At 24.6% G+C, this 21,420-nt stretch overlaps 12 protein-coding genes across 12 annotated transcripts; 6 read left to right on the forward strand and 6 right to left on the reverse strand.

Annotated features, from left to right (window-relative positions):
• Positions 1-1,274: 1,274 nt before the first annotated feature.
• Positions 1,275-2,026, forward strand: cand_014010 (ERV1 ALR family protein; the record flags this gene model as incomplete). Its single annotated transcript, XM_067211636.1, has 5 exons — positions 1,275-1,337; positions 1,410-1,496; positions 1,573-1,626; positions 1,694-1,788; positions 1,906-2,026. The coding sequence occupies 5 exons, from the start codon at positions 1,275-1,277 to the stop codon at positions 2,024-2,026; spliced, it is 420 nt and encodes a 139-aa protein (XP_067069608.1).
• A 40-nt stretch (positions 2,027-2,066) lies between these two features.
• Positions 2,067-5,465, reverse strand: cand_014020 (SNF2 family N-terminal domain-containing protein; the record flags this gene model as incomplete). The annotated part of the gene is made up of 1 exon (XM_067211637.1): positions 2,067-5,465. One exon carries the CDS (start codon positions 5,463-5,465, stop codon positions 2,067-2,069), a length of 3,399 nt encoding a protein of 1,132 aa, XP_067069609.1.
• Positions 5,466-6,119: 654 nt separating this feature from the next.
• cand_014030 (TBC domain-containing protein) lies at positions 6,120-7,163 on the forward strand (the record flags this gene model as incomplete). The annotated part of the gene is made up of 1 exon (XM_067211638.1): positions 6,120-7,163. One exon carries the CDS (start codon positions 6,120-6,122, stop codon positions 7,161-7,163), a length of 1,044 nt encoding a protein of 347 aa, XP_067069610.1.
• A 784-nt stretch (positions 7,164-7,947) lies between these two features.
• On the reverse strand, positions 7,948-9,450 carry cand_014040 (PX domain-containing protein; the record flags this gene model as incomplete). Its single annotated transcript, XM_067211639.1, has 1 exon — positions 7,948-9,450. The coding sequence occupies one exon, from the start codon at positions 9,448-9,450 to the stop codon at positions 7,948-7,950; it is 1,503 nt and encodes a 500-aa protein (XP_067069611.1).
• Positions 9,451-10,166: 716 nt separating this feature from the next.
• On the forward strand, positions 10,167-12,086 carry cand_014050 (papain family cysteine protease; the record flags this gene model as incomplete). Its single annotated transcript, XM_067211640.1, has 2 exons — positions 10,167-10,199; positions 10,230-12,086. 2 exons carry the CDS (start codon positions 10,167-10,169, stop codon positions 12,084-12,086), a joined length of 1,890 nt encoding a protein of 629 aa, XP_067069612.1.
• A 335-nt stretch (positions 12,087-12,421) lies between these two features.
• Positions 12,422-13,187, forward strand: cand_014060 (uncharacterized protein; the record flags this gene model as incomplete). Its single annotated transcript, XM_067211641.1, has 3 exons — positions 12,422-12,623; positions 12,701-13,069; positions 13,135-13,187. 3 exons carry the CDS (start codon positions 12,422-12,424, stop codon positions 13,185-13,187), a joined length of 624 nt encoding a protein of 207 aa, XP_067069613.1.
• An 85-nt stretch (positions 13,188-13,272) lies between these two features.
• Positions 13,273-14,616, reverse strand: cand_014070 (glycosyl transferase; the record flags this gene model as incomplete). The annotated part of the gene is made up of 1 exon (XM_067211642.1): positions 13,273-14,616. The coding sequence occupies one exon, from the start codon at positions 14,614-14,616 to the stop codon at positions 13,273-13,275; it is 1,344 nt and encodes a 447-aa protein (XP_067069614.1).
• A 411-nt stretch (positions 14,617-15,027) lies between these two features.
• On the reverse strand, positions 15,028-15,366 carry cand_014080 (uncharacterized protein; the record flags this gene model as incomplete). The annotated part of the gene is made up of 2 exons (XM_067211643.1): positions 15,028-15,062; positions 15,129-15,366. 2 exons carry the CDS (start codon positions 15,364-15,366, stop codon positions 15,028-15,030), a joined length of 273 nt encoding a protein of 90 aa, XP_067069615.1.
• A 498-nt stretch (positions 15,367-15,864) lies between these two features.
• Positions 15,865-17,382, forward strand: cand_014090 (uncharacterized protein; the record flags this gene model as incomplete). The annotated part of the gene is made up of 1 exon (XM_067211644.1): positions 15,865-17,382. The coding sequence occupies one exon, from the start codon at positions 15,865-15,867 to the stop codon at positions 17,380-17,382; it is 1,518 nt and encodes a 505-aa protein (XP_067069616.1).
• A 335-nt stretch (positions 17,383-17,717) lies between these two features.
• Positions 17,718-18,806, forward strand: cand_014100 (DHHC zinc finger domain-containing protein; the record flags this gene model as incomplete). Its single annotated transcript, XM_067211645.1, has 1 exon — positions 17,718-18,806. The coding sequence occupies one exon, from the start codon at positions 17,718-17,720 to the stop codon at positions 18,804-18,806; it is 1,089 nt and encodes a 362-aa protein (XP_067069617.1).
• Positions 18,807-18,859: 53 nt separating this feature from the next.
• On the reverse strand, positions 18,860-20,371 carry cand_014110 (N-terminal domain-containing protein; the record flags this gene model as incomplete). Its single annotated transcript, XM_067211646.1, has 1 exon — positions 18,860-20,371. The coding sequence occupies one exon, from the start codon at positions 20,369-20,371 to the stop codon at positions 18,860-18,862; it is 1,512 nt and encodes a 503-aa protein (XP_067069618.1).
• A 250-nt stretch (positions 20,372-20,621) lies between these two features.
• On the reverse strand, positions 20,622-21,208 carry cand_014120 (uncharacterized protein; the record flags this gene model as incomplete). Its single annotated transcript, XM_067211647.1, has 5 exons — positions 20,622-20,633; positions 20,716-20,769; positions 20,828-20,871; positions 20,931-21,087; positions 21,155-21,208. 5 exons carry the CDS (start codon positions 21,206-21,208, stop codon positions 20,622-20,624), a joined length of 321 nt encoding a protein of 106 aa, XP_067069619.1.
• Between the last annotated feature and the right edge of the window lie 212 nt (positions 21,209-21,420).

The raw sequence follows: 21,420 nt of genomic DNA on the forward strand, positions 1-21,420 counted from the left end.
AAAAAAATAAAATAAAATAAAATTAAAAAGAAATAATATTATATAAATAAATAGTAAAAATATATTAAAAGTTTCAGATATTATATATTATTTTATGATTTATTAATATTTTATATATTCCATGTATGGCATTGGATATATGCATGCATTAAAATATGGTTTTATATTAGACTAAAATACAATTTTGAGGATTTACTGGAAATTATTGTATATTAATAATACAATGAATATTTAAATTTACTATATATTGTATAAGTATTGTTATTCTAAATATCAAATATATAACTTCTGAATAAATCTGAAATACAAATTATGAACTAAGGATAAATTTCAAAGTAACTAAAATTCTATATATAATTTTATATACAACTTTAGAAAATGGAGATTTATAAAAAAGTTGAAATATATTGACTTTTATACTTTATTAAAGTAAATATGGAAAATATAATTTTATTAAAATGGAAATATTAATATCCTAATAAATTAATATTAGTTAATTAATCCTAATAAAGTTATTTTAAGTAATAATCAGGTCAAATATAAATAAATCATATAATTGATTATAAAGGAAAAAAAAAAGTTGGGAGCTTATAAAGATGATAAATTATAATAAAATAAATATTATAACTGACTTAAATAGGATCTGAGTACTGTGAATTATACAACTTATATTATTAGGATATTATTGAAATGGTTTATTTTAAATAGTCATCAATACATAAATATAGTATTATTAAATATGAATAGTAAATGTGATTCAAGTTCAAAATTACAAATAACTATTCAAATTTTGAAAGTAATATCTAATATTTTTATTTTCTGGATTAGTGAATATTATTACATTAATATAGTCTTATTGGAAGGTTTTAATTTTATATTTTAAGGATTTTAACATAAGATTATATAAGTGAATCTAGATTATTAATTAGTAAAATCTTTAATATAAAGAATCCAGTAATATTATTTATAAATTATATTTATATTTTGACCAAATTTATTTTCGATTTTTTTTCTTTTTTTTTTTTTTTTTTAGCTTTAAATGTAGTTATTATATTAAAATGTACTAAGATTTGACTATAAATTATAAATATAACTTAAATTATATATGATAGATATTAGATTTAATATTATTTATAAAATTGTATTTATATTATTATATAAAAATGAAGAATTTAAATTTTAAAATATTTTATTAATAAAATCCTTGAATATTGTAAATTGGGTACTTACCCGGAAAACTAATAATCTTCTGTTTTTTTTTTTTTTTTTACAAGATGTTTTGGTTTAAAAAAAAAATAGATGAACAATGTAAAGAAGAGAACTGTAAAGATAGTCCAGTAAGTTTATAATTAAAATAGAAATATTGCAGTATTAAATATTTTAATTTATAATATAATTATGGTGACTAGATTGATCCTTCAAATTTGGAATTTGTAGAAAACAGACGAGGAAAGCCTCCTAATAATAAAGAAATAGGTAGAGCCACTTGGCTTTATGTAAGTATATATATATAGTCTAATTTCTCCTTTTTTATGTATATAAATATAAATTTATACTTAAAATTTGTTTTAGTTACATACTATTGCTAATCAGTATCCAATAAATCCAACAGAACAAGACATAGAGGTGAGAATAAAATATTTTTTTATAATATAATTTTTTAATTTATCTAATTTCATTATTTTATTTCTAGAAATGGTCCAAGTGGTTCAATTCATTTACAAAATTATATCCTTGTAGACTATGTCGGACCGGAATTTCAAAGGCCATAAAAAATTTTCCACCTAGGTAATTAAATATATATTAACTATAATTTACAGAAATATAAAATTTAGTGAAATTTATTTTCTGTAAATTAAGAGTGAAGATAATAAAATATAATTTGTTTTTGTTTTTATTTTTTAGATTATCAAATAGAGATGACTTTATCTTATGGGTATGTGAATTCCACAATCTAATTAATAAGGATCTTGGTATAGAGACAAAACCATGTAATATAAAGAAACTTATAGAGATGTATCCTTAATATATTAAATAAAAATAAAAAGTATGAATTCTTCAATTTATTAAATTTTTGTTTCTATTGTTAATTTAATTTCTTCTTCTATAATATCTTGATTCTTTGGATTTCTCTTGGAATAAGTACGTTTCTTTATATTTTTAGTATTTAAATTCTCAAAATTATTTTTCTTTGTCTCTTCATTTATATCAATATATTCTTTTTTAAGTATTTTAATTAAAAAATCTACTCGCTTACCTAAATCAGAAGGAGATCTTGATTTTAAGAACCAATCAAATTTCCATATAGGATCCTGTCTTATACAATTTTTTAAATAATCCCAATTTCCATATCCTACAATTGGTATCATATTTAAAAGATATCTATCCTCATCTATGTTAAATTGAATTTTATCTTTTTTAATTAAAGTTACATCTAAAGTTAATTCTTTCCAAGAATCTTTATATTTACATTGTTTCCATCTTATTATATCTTCTATCTCTTTCTTCTTATTTTGAATTTCTTGAATTATTTGAAATTTTTTTTGCCATTTCTCCCAATCAGATAATTCAGAAGGTCCACGTTCAAAAAAAACATTTATATATCTTTTAATTTCTTCTCTATTCTTAGTTCCATTAAATCCCAAATATATATTTTCAATATCTTCACGACCATATAATTCTAATAATTTTATTAAAGTATGTAAATCTTTCCTAGTCCAATTTTTAAATCCTTGTTCTAATAAAAATGCTTTCTCCTCTTTTTCTTCTTGAGATAAATTTCTAATTTGTTTAGAATCAAATTGATCTTGGGATATATTCTCAAAACTACCATCTCTTATTGAAGAACTTGTTGTAGATAGACCTCCATCACTATTTTCAACTTTATCTCCTGTAATATTTATAACTCCTGAAACAATAGCAGCATTATATCTAACTTCTATCTCATGTAATTCTAAAATCCTTCTTCTATTATAAAATTGCCATTCATACATATGAGGTAATTTTGGAATATTTTTTACATGTTTCAATAATATTTGATCAATTAAACGCTGATTTTGATTTTCTATTCTACTTCTACGCCTTCCCTCTCGTTCTTCATTAATAGTACTTATAGCAATATCATTCCAAGCTTGTTTATCCTGCTGTTTCTGTATCTCATTATAATCTATTCCTTCAAATTCATATAAAGAACTAACATTTGAATTAACACTAAAATCTATTAATGATCTTTTTACATATTTTTGAACCTTTACTTGTAAAGATTTTGTTCTTTCTTCACTATTAGAAATAATAGTATCTATATCATCATCTGTAATATTTATATCTTTAGTTTTAAGAATTTCATTTGCACCATATTGTATCATTGTTACTAATTCATTTTTTGATAGAATATTCCCATTATTTTGATTTGTTTTAGAATAATTATTACCTTTAAGTTTACCTTGCTGTATTATAGCTGATTCAAGTTGTAACTTTAAATTAGCTCTTTCTAATATTTTTTCTTCGATAGTATTTTCATGAAGTAATCTATATATATATACTGGTTTTTTTTGACCTATTCTATGTGCTCTATCCATTGCTTGTAAATCTACTTGTGGATTCCAATCAGAATCATAAATTATAACTATATCAGCAGTTGCAAGATTAACCCCAAGACCACCAGCACGAGTAGAAAGTAAAAATATTGATATATCACTATTAGGTTTATTAAAATCAGAAATTTGAGTATCTCTATCTTCAGTAGATGTATTACCATCAATTCTACAATATTTATATTGCCTTATATAACAAAAATCTTCAAGTATATCTAATATCCTAGCCATTTGACTAAATATTAAAATACGGCTTCCATTTTGTAATAATTTCTTAGTTAAACGATCTAACATTATCATTTTACCAGAATTTTCTATTACATGTTCACCAAATGGATCTTCATTTTTATCTTCATAACCATCAAATAAATATGGATGATTACATGCCTTTCTTAATTGCATAGCTAAATTAATTAATCTAACCCTCCCACCACTATCTTTTTCTTGTAAAGCATCAATATTTTTTGATAATATATCACGATATAAAGTTCTTTGCATATTGGTTAATGGTACATATAATAAAATTTCTTTTTTTGGTGGAATATCAATCTCAACTTCTGATTTTATACGTCTTAACATAAATGGACGTAAAATCTTATGTAATCTTTCTATTATTTCAAAACTTTTCTTTTCTTTCTGTTCTTGAGATAAATCTGAAAAGTTATCACTTATTGATTGTAAATCAAATAAAGTTTCAAATTCATCTGATGAAGAAAATATCTCAGGAAATAAAAAATTTAAAAGTGACCAAAGTTCTTTTAAATTATTTTGTAATGGTGTTCCAGTTATTAATAAACGAAATTTAGTTTCTAAATTTCTTACTATTTGACTTAATTTAGATGATTCATTCTTTATGCGATGAGCTTCATCTATAATTACTGAATGAAATCTTTTCTTCATAAACCATGATTTTTCTCTTAAACACATTTCATAAGAAGTAATAATTACATTATAATTTTCATTATTACCATCATTTGTTAATATCTTATGCATTAAAATATTCCTCTCTTCAGAATTACCATGAAACTTTAAAGCTTTTATACATGGACAAAATCTATTAATTTCATTAATCCAATTACCTAAAGTACTCTTAGGAGATAATATAAGATGAACACCATCTATATTTCTATATTCTTTTAAATATGCTAATAATGATATTGTTTGAAATGTTTTTCCTAAACCCATTTCATCAGCTAAAATTCCATTTAATCCACTTTCATATAAATAAATAAGCCAATTTAACCCTTCTAATTGGTATGGTTTAAGCTGTCCACCAGTTATACATGTTGGTTGAAATTGTAATCTTGTATATGATCTATATCCTGAAATATCTTCTTCTGTTTCTTGAAATAATAAAGTATCATCTTCTATATCCATAATATGTCTATGAGATTTTTTCATTGTTGACTTCTTTAACTTTTTTTTATTATATTCTTTAGAATTACTATTATCTTCAGTTGATAAATCCTGTAATTTTGATGTATTTAAAGATCTTGATAATATATAACTTGTATATGATTCACTTTTATCAAGTAATAATTGTAAACAAGATTTTTTTTCTTCATATTTATTTATTTCATTATTATCATTGTCTATTTCTTTTTTTAGTCCTTTAGTTACTTGATTATATGTTTCTATTTCATCCCTAATAAAGTTATTAGTATCATTAGTAGCTATTTCAATTACTTCATTATTTATTTCTAAATTATCATCAATAATAAAGTGGTCACTTTTTAAAGAAGTTTTAGATTGTATATTATTATTAGGAGTTTTTTGTAAGAAAGTACTTTCTTCTCTATAAATATCCTCATCATTTCCAAAAGTTACATTATCATTATCGTTTCCACTTATTATTGTATCTTCTATTCCCATAACTTTCTAATTAAAACATTAAAATTATGTGAAAAAAAAAATCTGCAGAAATTTATGACAAAAATAAGGTAGATTAACTTAGGCGCCTATGTAATATAAATTAGGTACTTTTCTTTACATGTACTTATACCTATAAACTAATATATATTTAGCTCAAATATATATAAGTATACTCTAAATATTAAATATTTTGACTTTAATTTTATAGGTAATCTTTTTTTTCTCTTTCTTTTTTAATATATAAAATCACCTTAATATTTAAAAATAATAGTATAATGTTAGACTTTTTTATTCCTTATTGTTTAGGAGACAATAAATAGAAATTATTTAGTAATATAATCATTATATAAGATAAATCTTAAATACATAATATAATTTTTTCCTCTTTTATTAAAAATAATTTATTATATATTAATATTAATTATTGGATATACCTAGTTCTATATATTCAATTACACTAGATCTTTATAAATAATATAAATAGTATAATTGCTTCAATTTTGACTACATTAAATTAATCTAATTAATTTAAACAATAATATAATCACAAAATTTCTTTTCTCAAAATTTCTATTGGCGCTATATATAAATATAAGTACCCGCTCTATTATATTTAAATGTAACTTTACTAATATACTTAAATTGAAATATATAATGATTAAATTAAAGGATTTCTGGGAAAAAGAAAGTAAAGCACCACTATTACAACGTAATGCTGGTTATTTTAGTCGCGATTCTGAGACTACTGAAAAGCAACTATTAGATGCAGAAGGCTGGCTAGATTTAGCACTAAGACCTGAAAATATATCAAATAAATCATTTCAAAGTAGTGATAATATAGAATTAAAAAGTTATGTGCAATTTGAAATTCCTTTGAATAGAGAATGTGAAGTTATTCTTAAGGAACAAACAGATGATCCAGCAATTAATCGTATATTTAAATTAGATGCAGAAAGAACCTTTTCTGATGATAAAAATAGGCAGAAGATGATACAAGTTTTGAGTACAATATATACTGAAATACAGGATTATCATCAAGGTCTTGGATTTATAGTTGCTTTTTTAATGTTACAACTCAGCCCACAAGATACTGTTAAACTTGCATTAGCATTACATAGATATTATCTACCAGGTTACTTTAAAACAGCTCCATTTAATTATGTTAGAGATGCAAAAGTATTTCAAAAACTTCTTGAAGAAAAATATCCAGAATTAGCAGCTAAGATAAGCAATGCAGCTTGTACTGAAGCATTTTGTTCAAAATGGTTTGTAGGACTAAATGTTCATGTATTACCATTTCCAGCTTTATGTAAATTTTTTGAGTTATTATTAATTGAAGGGAATATTTTTTTATTTAAATTTGCATTATCTATCGTAAAGAATTGTTCACAGGATATTCTTGAAGCTAAGGATACATCTAAGATTTTAGCTATATTACGTTTGGATAACAAATTATATGACGATAAAAAAGGTAAAATTAAACAAGATAATTCTGATATAAAAAGTTCAGAATATGATGGTAGTTTTTTTATACATTTAGTAGAAGATGCAATGGATATTTCTGTATCAGAAGATGATATAGAAGAATTTAGAAAAGTAGTTATAGAAGAGATGAAAATACAAGAAGAAAAACGTAAGCAAGTAGAAGCCCTATTGGATTTTGATAATGATGAAATAATTTTTTCGGATGAAGAATAAGATATTATGATGAATTAATTAATATCTTAATTTGTATTTTGAAGTTTGTTTTATAATTCAAAAATATGTAATGAATATATAATATTGTTATTTATCAGTTAATTTTACTTTAAATAAAAAATGACTCTTAAGAAGATTTTATATTGACTATTAATATTAAATTGTCGATAATAATAATTTATTAATATTTTATAAAGTTAATGGTAAGTTATATCTAGAAATATTACCATTATCTAACTTGGAAATAAATTTGGAAAAAATAGGGGGAGAGGGAAGAAAAAAAATGATTTTTTTTTAGTTAATCTAGAAAAGTAAATTATAATGATATAAACTTAGAATAATATTATTTTAAATTATAGAATTAGTTTGTATATGTTCAATCTAAGAATGTCTATAAAATACTAATAAGATTATATAAAAGAATAATCAATGATGATATAAAGATTAATTTTAAATTTAATGTAAACTTTTTAAATTATTAGTTTCATTTGTATTATTGAGGAATACTAAGACAGGAAAGAAAGAAATAGTATAAGTACAAGTACTAGATTTATACATTAAAGGATTATCAATATATTAAAGATATGAATAGTATAAAATTAGAATCTAATTTTTATAGGGATTATTTTTATCATTTAAGATATGGTTAACTACTATTTGGAGTTACAAGAAAAAGAAAAAAAAAGAAGATAATATTCGGTATATATACTTAAGTAGATCTTGCAATTATTTAAGAATGATCATATTATAAACTAATAAAATAAATTCAAAATATCTTATTAAATTAGTAATTATAACTTTGATTAGCCCATTGATTATTTTGGGTAGAATAATCATTATTATTGTTATTGTTATAAGAATTTATATTGTTATCATGGGTATTTATGGAATTATATTGAGGTAATGTTTGTAATTTGCCATATATTTTATTCCAAAATTCAGACTCACTATAAGCTATATTCATCTGTTTTTTGACAAATTCAATGATAATATTGTTAAATATTTGAATTTTCCCAGAAAAAAAGTGTGGCATTTCATGAATAACTAATACAACTCTACCAGCAGCCAATAAAGTTCTCAATGCTGATTGATCCTCCTTATATCGATCTAATTTGGATAAGTTTCCATCAGAAGAAAATGAACTTTCACGTGATTTAGAAGAAAATAATGAAAAACCATTTACAATTCCTTTTGCTGCAGAACTAACTACACTTCCAAGTGTACTTGATGCTGATAATGTAGTATTTGTACTTCTGATTGATGCTAAGGATTCAGATACATTTGAATTATCTTCATTATTATCATCTATTTTTTGTGATGGATTTATTAATAATCCCTGAAGTTTTTCTAAAGTTTGAACAGCTTCTAATATACATTCTGTATCATTTAACTCTCTTGTTAAACTTGATTGTAAAATATCATAATTTTTTTGTGGTGATACTGATAAAATAGATATTAAATGTTGAAATACAGGAGATAAATCAAGACGTGAAGATAAATTCACATTATATAAGGAGGAATTAGTCGAAATGTATTGTTGCTCATTTGATACTAAACTACTTAATAATGGTGATAATTCACGTAAAGCATTAAATCCCTTATTACCAGTAGAGGATATTGTTGAGAGATATTCACATAATTGCTCTAATATTGAAAATTGTGATTCCAAATATTGCGAAAATTGACTAATTACGCTGACATCAACGTTAGGTACTGAAAATCTATTATTTAATCTTCTATTTGAAGAATTTGATTGTATATCTATTAAAACATTATCAAAACTATTAAAATATTGAGTTACAATATCAAATAATGGACGATTTGCTTCTTCTCGTTTTAAAGATTCCATTCCACTTTCACCCCTATTAAGCCAAGTTCGTACTAGATCTGAATTTGCAAGATAATCTCTATTAAATACTCGACGTAAGAACTCTTCTAAACCACGCCTTCTACATTCTATAAATTCCTTTTCAAATCTACCAACTTTCTTTTTACGAGGTATAGGTGGGATAAATACACCTGGAAACTGTAAAACTAGAGATGATCTTAACCATTCAAAATCACTATAACGTTTTCTTGTAGAAAAATTACTTCCTTGTATAGTTCTTCCTGATACCAAGTACACTGTATATTTTCCTAAACCAATAGATTTATTTTCAGGATTAGTTACGCTGACTTCATAATTTGTATATACAGGTTCTGCCCCCCAATCAGACATAAAATGACTAGTAAGTTCGCCTTCATTACCAGTTACATCTGTACCATCATTCACACTTTCAGGAGACATCATATATATTTTAGTTCTTCTTATGTAGAATTACTTCAATGTAAAAATAAAAAGGAAAAGAACAAAAATCCTTATTATAAAATATGGTACCGCCAAAACTAAAACGCGGAAAATAGAAATAAATTAACCTTAGAAATTAAATTTTTACCCACTTAAGTTTGTTAAATTTGGGGGTACTTCTTTTTATTAAATAATATGTGAAATTTTCAATTAGTATAGTAATAATTGATCTTAGTGAGTTCAATATTCTTAACTTAAGAATTTATTGGTCAAAATTAGTATTACCTATAATAATAACTTGAATACACTAAGATCCAATATTAAAATAAGAAATTTAATAATTTTAAATTACTATATAGTCATCTTAAAATGTATCTCTATAGTACTATTTTTTTAGTAAATATTATATATACAGGGGAATATATAGATAATCTAGTAAGTTCTATATATATTAGAAACATATAAATATAATTTATAAATTAGTAGTTATTTTTAAATTCTTTAAGGGGTTACATCTTATTTACCCCATGCTGCCCTAGTATAGTAACCAGAATTTTGCGGGAAACTTTTGCATGCATTTTTTTTTCTTTTTTGCATATTAGTTTGAACGTGAACTACAAAAATTACAAAAGTCAGATTATTTATAAATATATGAAAAAATAAAAAAAATTATACAAAAATTAATTTTATAATTTATACTAAGATTATTCTTTTAAATGATCAGTCTAAGGTGGATTTTGAATATTTTGGTTTTTAGTATTTTCTTATTCTTTTTACAGGGTATAAAAGGTGATTTACCTATTCATGCAACAACAGCAGATATTGTAGGTAGATGGACCTTTAAGATTTCTGAACCGTTGGATAATTGGGTCAATGGTTGTGGTTCAGGAGTCCCAAATAAGAATACTCAGAATTTGCAACCTAGTTTAGTTGATTATAATAAATGGCTTAAGGATCATACCTCAAATGAACTAATTGAATATAATTTAATACTTACAGATATATTAAATAGTAATTCTTATAATGAATCATTAGGGAGAAGGAAATGGAATCAGTTAGCTGTAAAAGATCTTAGTGGAGAAATAATAGGAGGCTGGACAATGGTTTATGATGAAGGTTTCCAAATAAAAATTGGAGATAAAAATATTTTTGGATTTATAAAATATAGCTTATTAGATGAAAAAAATTGTAATCCATATGATGGAGATAATGAGCTACCGTCGGGTGAAACATTATGCTACGAAACAGATCCCTCAAAATTACATTTAGGATGGTATTATGATAGTGCAAATAAGAAGCGAGCTTGCGTATTTGGATATAAATCTGATTCTGAAAATAATACTTTAGATAAACTTAAGAATTTAGTCGAGGTACCAGTTAAAGTAGCAATTCATAAGGGAATTAGATCTTTAACTACATCTTTACAGTCAATAGCTAAACTTTATAACGAAAGAATAGAAACAAGTTGGACAGCTAGAAATTCTTTTAGTATTGGAGAATTAGCATTTTCTCATTATCCATATTATTTACATACAATGAATTCAAAAAAAATTTATAGGAGACTTTTTGATAATAAAAATGAAGTAACTTCTTTTATGGAATTATCATCTAAAACTATTAATGAAATGAATTCTGATTCAGGTATATTTGCATGTTCAGTACAACATGAAGAAAGTGATATTGATTTACCATCAAATTTTTCTCATGGAGATCCATTTTTATCAAGTGAATTTGAAGATATTTCATTGAACCAAGGAAATTGTGGATCGTGTTATGCAATTTCATCAGCTTATATATTACAAAAACGTTTTGAAATTGCACTAAGAAATAGACTTGGAAAAGATGAGGAATTTCCTAAGATAGAACTTTCAGCTCAATCAATCCTTTCATGTTCACCATTTAATCAAGGATGTGATGGAGGTTATCCATTTTTAGTAGGTAAACAAGCATTAGAAATTGGTATTTCATCTAATGATTGTATGGAATATGAAGCTACAGACAATAAAGAGTGTCATTTTTCACCTTATATTGGTGATTACATTATAGAAAAGGATGGATGTACTGAATCAGAACGTTGGTTTGCAAAAGATTATGGATATATTGGAGGGTGTTATGGTTGTAGTAGTGAAGAAAGTATGAAGAGAGAGATATATCACCATGGTCCAATAGTAGTAGCAATGCATATAGATCCTTCATTACTAGTATATGAAGACGGTATATATGATGTAACTCCTAAAAATCATGCTAAATTCTGTGATTTACCAAATAAGCAATTAAATGGATGGGAATATACTAATCATGCTATAGTAGTAGTAGGATGGGGTGAACAAGAAACTTCTGAAAGTACTGATAAAATACCATATTGGATTATTAGAAATTCATGGGGGAAAAAGTGGGGTAACAAAGGCTATGCAAAAATAAGAAGAGGTAAAAATATTGGTGGCATAGAAAATCAAGCAATATTTATTGATCCTGATCTATCCCGTGGAAAAGCTGTAGCCATATTAAATAGTAGTTCTATCAGTACAAAAGAGAAGATATTACCTAATATTGGAAGTACAGATCTTAATACAAATAATATAGAAGACATAGGAAGAGTTGAAATAGAAAATGATGGATTAATGAACTTAAACTAATGAACAGTTACATAAGGTGCGCATATAAATAAATATGAACTTAAAAAAAAAGAAAAAAAAAAAAAAAAGGAAAAGTATGTAGTGTGGAACAAGAAACTAATTATATTAGATATAAATTCATTTATAAAATATAATATCTAATTATGGCTCTCTATTATATTATGGGTAGGGAATTTTCAAATTTCTCTATAATTTTGATGAAACACTTTGTGTGGTATATAAGTAGCGGAATTAAGCGCAATAGCACATCCTAAATATTAGTGGTTTATAATAATTAATATAAAAATTTACTACTGGAATTATATTTGTGGAATAGAAGTAGAAGTAGTAAACAAATGGAGATAATGAGTGCTAAAAGATCAATTTCAGCTTCAAATGAAAGCTTTAGAGATATAAATTATATGATACAGGAAGTTGTCAATGAATTTTCAGATTTTAAATCAGAAGATGAAACACTATCAAAATTAACAGCTGAAATAAATAAATTAGACAAATATATCTCAAGTGTTTATGATATATTAAAAGATTCTGTTGAGAGTAAGTTGAGAAGTGGGACTTCTGAGTATTCTCAATATAGAATATAAAATTATATTTAAACATCTTGTATTTCTTAGATATTCGTAAAAATGAAGAAGCTTATAAAAAGGAACTAGAAGATACAAATTTTGAAAATTCAATATCTTTTAATACAAAAGATTCAAGTGAAGAAGAGAAGTGTTATCAATTGTCGAAATATTGTGAGGAAATTGAATTGGAGTTATCAAAAATTCATAATCAGCATGCAGTATTACTTGAAAAGAAAAAACAACTATTAAAGTCAATGAGGGACTCTGAGGAAATGTTCATTGCAAAACGCAAAATGTATCAAAATATTTCATCAATTTCATGGTCCAGCATATCTGAATTATCTCTAAAAGGTCACTTTATACCACCAAATGCTCCTCATTTTACTGAATCTTTTCAATTACAACTATCTGAAAATAGTAAGTTTATGGTAAATCTTCAAATTGATAAATTTTAAAGTAACATCTTCTACTTTCTCTTTTAGATCGAATTACAAATGCTGACTATCTGTGGGGTGAGATTAAAAGATTTGTTTAATAGGCTACCAATATATATATACACAAATTCCACCAGTTAAATTCTTTCTTTTCATTTACAAATTTCTATATTTATTTAATCAAAATTATTTTGGAAAATTCATGGCAAGCTCAATTTGATCTTCAGGATATAATATACTTAGAATATACCAAAATATGTAATTTGCAGAAACTAATATAAGGTATACCTTTCCAATAACTGGACCACAGCTTGCTATCCTTGAAAGTATTTCAATTAATCCATTACAAGGTCTTTGAATAGTATCATAATATACTAATTCTGTCATATTAGCTACATCATGCCAACTATACATCTTAGATACTCTATCATGTAGTTTCTCAGGATCAACTTCCCCACTTCTTATCATATCTATTGCATTAATTAGCTTATTTACCATAGAACTTACTGAAGGTTTTGCTAATTTTAATATGTCACTTGGAAGAACTTCTGGGATACCACCAACATTTGTTGATACCACAAGTAATCCACATGATGCAGCTTCAACAATAGATATACAAAATGCTTCTGTTAATGAAGTATTTAAAAATATATGACCTTTTTGAAGAGTTGAGCATATTTGAGAACTAGGAATCTCACCCAATAATTCTACTCTATCATGAAGATTATAGTTATCACGCATTTCATCTAAAAGAATTCTTTTTGGTCCATCACCACCTATTAAAAAGTTTATATTTGGATCCAAATTACATATTATTGGTATAATAGATGCAAGTAAATCTACACCCTTTCTGTAAGTCATACGACATATTGATACTATAACAACTAAAGAATCTTTTCCAAAATATCTATTATTTAAATTTGGTGTAAAACGGCTACTATCTATTGCATTTGGTACTACAGTTATATTTTGAGGATTAATTGAAGCTCTATAAATAAGATTCTTTTTATTTGTATATGATACACAAATAATATCATCAACACAAGATAATGAAATCTTTAGTATATTATTTACATGAATTGAATCGAAATTTGATAATCCAAATAAAGAATGATCAGTATATACAACTTTATAACCCATTGTTACTGCATGAAATATACATTCTAGAGCTAACATTGATACTGCCTGATGGCCATGAACAATATCAATTTCTTCTCGAATTAAAATTTGACGAAATAATGGTAAAAGAGAGAAAAAACTTGGAAATATTACATTATCATGCATACATATATGAGGTAAATAATAAACTTTTAAACCACTTTCCATATATCTTACACCATATCGATTACTTCTACTATGTGTTACAACTATAACCTTAAATCCACGTATTATTAGACATCGTGATAACTCATAAATATGCATTTCAACACCACCTAGGCCTGGATAAAAGAAATCTGATACCATACATATATTTGGTAGTTTATTTGTATTTCTAATTTTAGAATTCCATATAGTATTCTTATAGTTCATGTTAACTTTCTTATCAACTTTAAAACATTAATATTTAACCAATACATGCACTTAATTATTATATATTCATCATCATCCATATTTACCTTATTTCATAATTCTTTATAATTAATAAGTAATAGTAATATATACTTCTATTATAACAGGATCTCGTGTACAATAATTATAAATGTCTCATATTCCCAAAAATGCGCTATTATTAATTCATGTATCACTAAATGTAGAAAATAAATTCAGTATTAGATTATAATCCTTATTTAATTATGAATACTAGTTTAAAAGAAAAATTCAATATATCTTATTGCTTAAAGCCTAATAATATTTAAATTAATAATATAATTAATAACTCACTTAGATTTTTTATAATTATAAAAAGCTTGAAATATTCCAAATAAGACTTATATTAAGTTGTCATAAATCCATTGATACATTCATTTTCTTAATATCTAAAAGTTATAATTATAATTCATTAGGAATCATATTATATTAAATTAAGATGAAGTATAACTTACTAGCTAACTTATTTAATCGTCTTTGAGCTCTTTTATCAACTTTTGATTGTTTCCGTACTTTTATTATCTTTATATCTGTACTATTTGACAAATTTCTAAAGTCAGATTCTATAACCTGTTTATTAAATGATATCTTTCTAAGTCTCTTATTTTCAGATTTCTCACGCATATCACGTTCTTTATCACGTAACCAATCTATATATGCCTTTTTCTTATTTCTATTATTTTTTCTAGCCATTTTTTTTTCTTTTTTCCTTTAATTTTATGTTTTAAGGATTAAGAGTCTTATATTACTACTCTCCTACTTCTATAATATTAAAATGTGTTCTTTACCGCCTAATACGGTTTTGTATCATTCTCTTCTAAACAAAATATTTATTATTAAAAAATTATGATTATTTAATAATATACTATACATATCTAAAATCAATAAAATAAATAGTAATATATACTCCCTAATTATACTTAAATAAATATATAAACCCTAATTTTTTTAATAAAATATTTTATATTATACATTGGTAAATATAAAATACTATTACACACTATAGCGCTTGTGTGAATATATAGCGCCTGGGGTGCTGCATTTCCCTTTGTTCTTTTAGTTTACATTTGGGTTAACTTGTTCTTGACAAGATTTTAAAAAAACTTTATTATTATTATAAAGGTCTGAGATGACGTATACCATACTAAAAACCCATCCCGTATGTATTAAGGAGAATTGATTAATATTGATATGGCATATGTTTATGAATCAAGTACAAAATTAAGACCTGTTGCTGACTTTAATGATGACAGATGGGTTGCATTATCAACTGCAGAATTTAAACGTACATTAATTGATCATGATATAACAGAGACTAGTAAATCTTCTGATACTACTTCTGTTAATGAGGGGGAGGTTTCAATATATCCAGAAGCACTTAGATATCACTTCAAAGATGCTTGTAGTTTTGATGAACGTGTAGAAGAAACAGAATTTGGATTTGTAGAAGAAGTAGAGGAACAAATACAACCTTGGGATATTTCTCAAATTGATGAACATGTTGAAATCCGCGTTACTAAAGATAAAGGACGTTGTCTATATGCTCGTAAAAGTTTTAATCCTGGTGATATAATATTTGCTGAAAATCCAATTTTAGTAGTAACACCAGATATTGCTCAGGAAATGTATGATTTCTTAGAGGAATTAAATGAATCTGAAACTTTTTCTTTACCTCCATTATGGCATTTAGCCGCATTATGCACTTTAACTATGCTTGATGAAGAAACAAAACAAGCTTGTCTTGATAAATGGGTTCCTGATCCATATGCTGAACCAAGTCATGATGTAATTAAAGTAATTGAAAATTCTGGTTTAGATATTGATCCATATATGTATGAACGTACCCTAGGAGCATGGCGTTATAATTCATTTAACCATACATCAAATAATGGTATTGTATTATATAATAGAATTAGTATGATGGCTCATAGTTGTGCAGCAAGTTGTTGTTGGCATTATGGAATAGAAAATACATTTGTATTAAGAGCAAAAACTAGATTAGAAATAGGAGATGAAATAACAATATCTTATATTGCAGATGATGATTTATTTAAGTGTTCAAAAGTTAGGAGGAATTTACTACTTAATTGGCTTTTTTATTGTCAATGTTCACGTTGTAGTGATCCTGTTGATTTATCTAGAGGATTACGATGTGCTTCTTGTGGTGTTGGGACTGTTTTTTTTAAAGATAATGAGACAGGAGAAACATTATCTACTAGTTGTAATGTATGTAAAACATGCCCTCACCAAGATATTATACTTAGTTATACAGATTTAGAATCTCAATACATATTGAGATTAGAAGAAACTGATAAGACTGATATTGAAGATATTGAAAATGTATATATTGAAGCTCAAAAAGTTTTTACACAACATTGGATAATGTATGAATTAGATACTATGTTATTTGAAGCATATAAAGATATTCAACAGTATGACAATGCATTACCTTGTCTCTATAACCGACTTAATTATGTTAGAAGTACCTTTCCTGATTGTACATATACTTTAGCTTGGATAACAGAAGAACTTGGTGATATCCTGAGTATTCAGTACAATGAAAATAAATTATCACATAAATCTAATCATCAGCTAGCTGCAATCCAACGCAACTTTTATGATACATGGTGTTACCTGAGCATCTTGACAGGTCCTAATCATCATTTTACAAATGCTGCTAAATTGAAATATGAAGCGACATGTGAATAATAAATCTTACAAATTTCTTAATAAAGCTTTTAGATGTTATTAATTAATTTAATTTTTTTTTCTAATATCCCTTTAATATTAAATATTCAGATAACAATACTTTTTTATTTTTTAAAGAAAACTTTTTTAATATTAAATTATTGGATATAGATTTTATTTTACAGAAATCCCTAAAGCTTAGATTTTGTTTAGTCATTTTAGCGGTTACACTAAATGATACCTATTTGAACCACCCATAACTTTCATTCTTTCCTAACGAAAATATTTCAATTAGTAAATATTGTTTATGACTAAATGAGGGGAGGTCTATTGGCATCTAGCATATAATAAAGGCAATGGTATCTAATAATGTTAATCATTTAGATACTAATAATATACCTTGTTGTATTTTTCATGATGATTTAAGTAGTGGTATATTTCGTAAAAATGGTTTCCAAAAGCCTTTGCAAGTATTACAAGTACTTCTATGGCTTATATTTGCATTAAATTTGTTACTTTACTACATTTTTATAATTCCATCATTACCATTAAGTGCTATGATATCTATGGCAATTATTGTAGGACTTATGAGTATTACAACTTTTACACTTGCATGGAAAGTAACTTCAAATAATCCAGGATTTTCTGATACTAATAATGATAATAATTCATCATTAGATCAGCCATCTATTTCTAATAATATCTATAGATGTGATATTTGTGGTATTTATAATAATAATTGTAAGCATTGTAGACTTTGTAATAAATGTATACCCAGATATGATCATCATTGTAAATGGTTAAATACTTGTATAGGAGAAAAAAATTATGGTTCATTTTTTTTTCTTATAACTTTTGTTTTCTTTTTATTGGGTTGTATTATTACTTCATCCTTAGCTTCTATAATATGTGAAGCATTTTATGGTTCTACAAAATATTATTGGAAAAAAAGACTTTTGTTTTGGTCTCCAACTGCTTTCTACATTATTGGTGTATTTTTGATTATATTTAATCTTCCATTCTTTTTTTTAGATGGTGAACTATGTATTCTTCATTGCTATCTTGTATATAGAGGAGTAACAACACATGAATACTTAACTAAAGTAGTCGTAGAAGATATTTCTTCTACAAGAGATAATATAACTTCTTGTAAAAGTGGTAAAGAATTTTGTGATCGTATTGCATTATCTGTAGATTGGATTATTGCTGATCGTAAAAAAATTGAGCAGCGTAAACGTAATATTCAAGAAAAAAATGCTAATATTGAACTAAAAAATCATAATTCTCTTGATATTGATATTTTTCCTGAGATTAAAGAAGGGAGTAAAGAAACAAATTCTTCTTTAGTTGAACTTCCTCAAAATATTAACAAAATATGGATCTCAAGATATTCTGGCTTATCTTCTGATTTAGGTTGCAATATGGAAATTATTGAAAATAATTAATATTACTTTAGTCATTTCAGAATACTGATTTTAATATTCTATATTATAATATATCATTTATTACCAATTTTTTTTTTATTACCACTACTAATACTAATTGTATTATTATTATTATTTAATGATAGTGCTTTTAGCACATAATCTGCAGCACCCATATATTCTTTACTTTGATATTTCTTTGTTGTTATTGTATTTATTATATGAGAATACTGAAATATTCGTATAATTGATTCTACAATCCTGTATTGATTCTTTAAATTGTAATCATATTTGAAATTAGAAATTGTATTTCCTTTTATTTCAACTTGATCTAAACATAATGATATGATGTAATTTTTTTCTTTATTACAATTAAATTCTATACATTGTCTAGCAACATATATAGCTGCTAATGCTTGTTCCAATGGAGAATATTGCATTAATTCAATGTCATAAAGACAAATCTCTAATATATAACTACAAATATAGTATTCAAGTATTTTTTTACTATTATTTCCAAAATTTTGTACTTTCTTTGCCTTATACATTTCAAGTAATAATTGTAAAAAAGTTATTGGTATTGGTGGATTTAATTTAAAAGTAAGTACTTTAAGTATATGACGCTCTAAATTAAGTATAGTTTTTGGAGGGATTGAAGAACGCTTACATAATTCCTTATGACTAATATGAACAACTTCTTCAACCTTTGCAGCCAAATATACACACGAATAAGCTAATTCCCTTATTTCTTCAATAGCTGTTATATTCCAAAAAAAATTATCTTTACAAAGTGTATTATCAAAATAATATATTGATGTAAATAAAATTTCATTTCTCATACGTTGTAACCATATTAAATTAGATAATTCATCTAGAATATTTTTTCTAATAAAAACTAGAGGAACTTTTTGATTATTTATCCATTCATTTGAAGAAGTTTTATAAGGACTGATACATATTTTACATTTTGAAATATAAAAGTTATATACTTCTGATGTATAATATTGTTTTTCTTGTGCTTTTAAACGTTCCCAAACTATTTCAACTGATGTATTATTATTATTATTATCATTATTATTATATAAATATTCACTTTTTAATTGTAAAATTTCATCCTCAAAATATGAACACTTTTCAAATTCATTTATTTCAACTCCTTCAGATTCTGAAGAATTTTCATTAGAAGTTTCCAACTTTTTATTTAACAACCTAGATTCTACTATATTAATTGGTTGTTGTGTTTGGATTGAATTAGATATGTTACTTTGAGTAGAAGTATTACTTGGAACTTCTGTACTTTCAATTTGTGACTGAGATATTACCCAATTTTCAGAATCTTGATTTAATGATTCAATTTTTAAATTCTTCAAATTTTCATTTTGTTTTACTTCATTGGAATTATATCCTTTCCCCATTATAGATGCGAAAATATTATTATATTCAAATTTCGATAAATTAATTGGTTGACGTTTATAACCTTGATCCTTTAGAAATAAGCAATCACTTAATGCTTCTATTGATTTATTATTTGAATATATTGTATGAACTTCGTGTTGTGAAGTTTTTCTTTTGGGATTTCTATTCATTGCAAATATAAATTCATACCAAATTTTGTATTACAAAAAAAAATAAAAATAAAAAAAGTAAAAATATCTAATAAGTTGATATTATTTATTTTATAATTTTAATTTTGTGAGAATTTTACTTTTATTTTTACTTTTTTCTTATTATTATATGAAAAACTTTTTAGTGGGGCATGCAAATTAATATTAGTATTGCATGGATTCTATTATAAACATTTACTCCAATCATAAAAATATTTTTGTTATTAATGTCTTAAATATTATTCTATAGTAATAATTAGCATTAAATTTACAATTTAAAGTTGAAAACTTATAGATAATAAGTCATATGTAAAATATGCAATAACCATAAGAATAGATTGTAATAATAGAGATACAAGAAAAAGTGTCCATATATACTTCTAATAAAGTAGATTAAAAGTTAAAAAAATTTTAAATTATAATTAATGTATTACTTACCTTACAAGAGTTATGTAAATGTGATGCCTTTGTACGACAAAGCTCTTTGAGAAAAAAGGTCAATTTGGAAAATTTAATAATTAATAATTAATAACAAGCTTACCATATGTTAAATCCTTTAAAATTTGTTCTGATCCATTAAAACCTTCTTTATCATGAAATTTTCCATTATTTATACTTATTTCATCTATATGAAGCCAAGATACAGGTGATAATGTTGAAATTATACCATCAATATTGCCTGGTTCATCTAAATAGAGCTATAATTAAAAAAAAAAAAAAAAAATAAGATTAACGGTTAATAAAAAAACATATATATATTCATACATGTTCATTCCCATTAATTATTTTGTGAAATCCATCTATATTAATTCTATCCATTATTGTTAAAATAATTTTGTACCAAATATTAATAAAATGTCAAATATTAACTAAACCGCCTTATAAAAGGGGTCAACGGTAACCTCTGATATTTTGCATGCAAATTTAGTATTCTGAAAAATTATAGTCCATAATAATAATATAAAGTATATTTAAATAAAAAAAATAATATATAATAATATAATATAAATCTAATAAGTAATCACTTATTA

The sequence above is a fragment of the Cryptosporidium andersoni genome (assembly GCF_001865355.1).
Source record: "Cryptosporidium andersoni isolate 30847 chromosome Unknown contig_60, whole genome shotgun sequence".
Lineage (NCBI taxonomy): Eukaryota > Apicomplexa > Conoidasida > Eucoccidiorida > Cryptosporidiidae > Cryptosporidium > Cryptosporidium andersoni.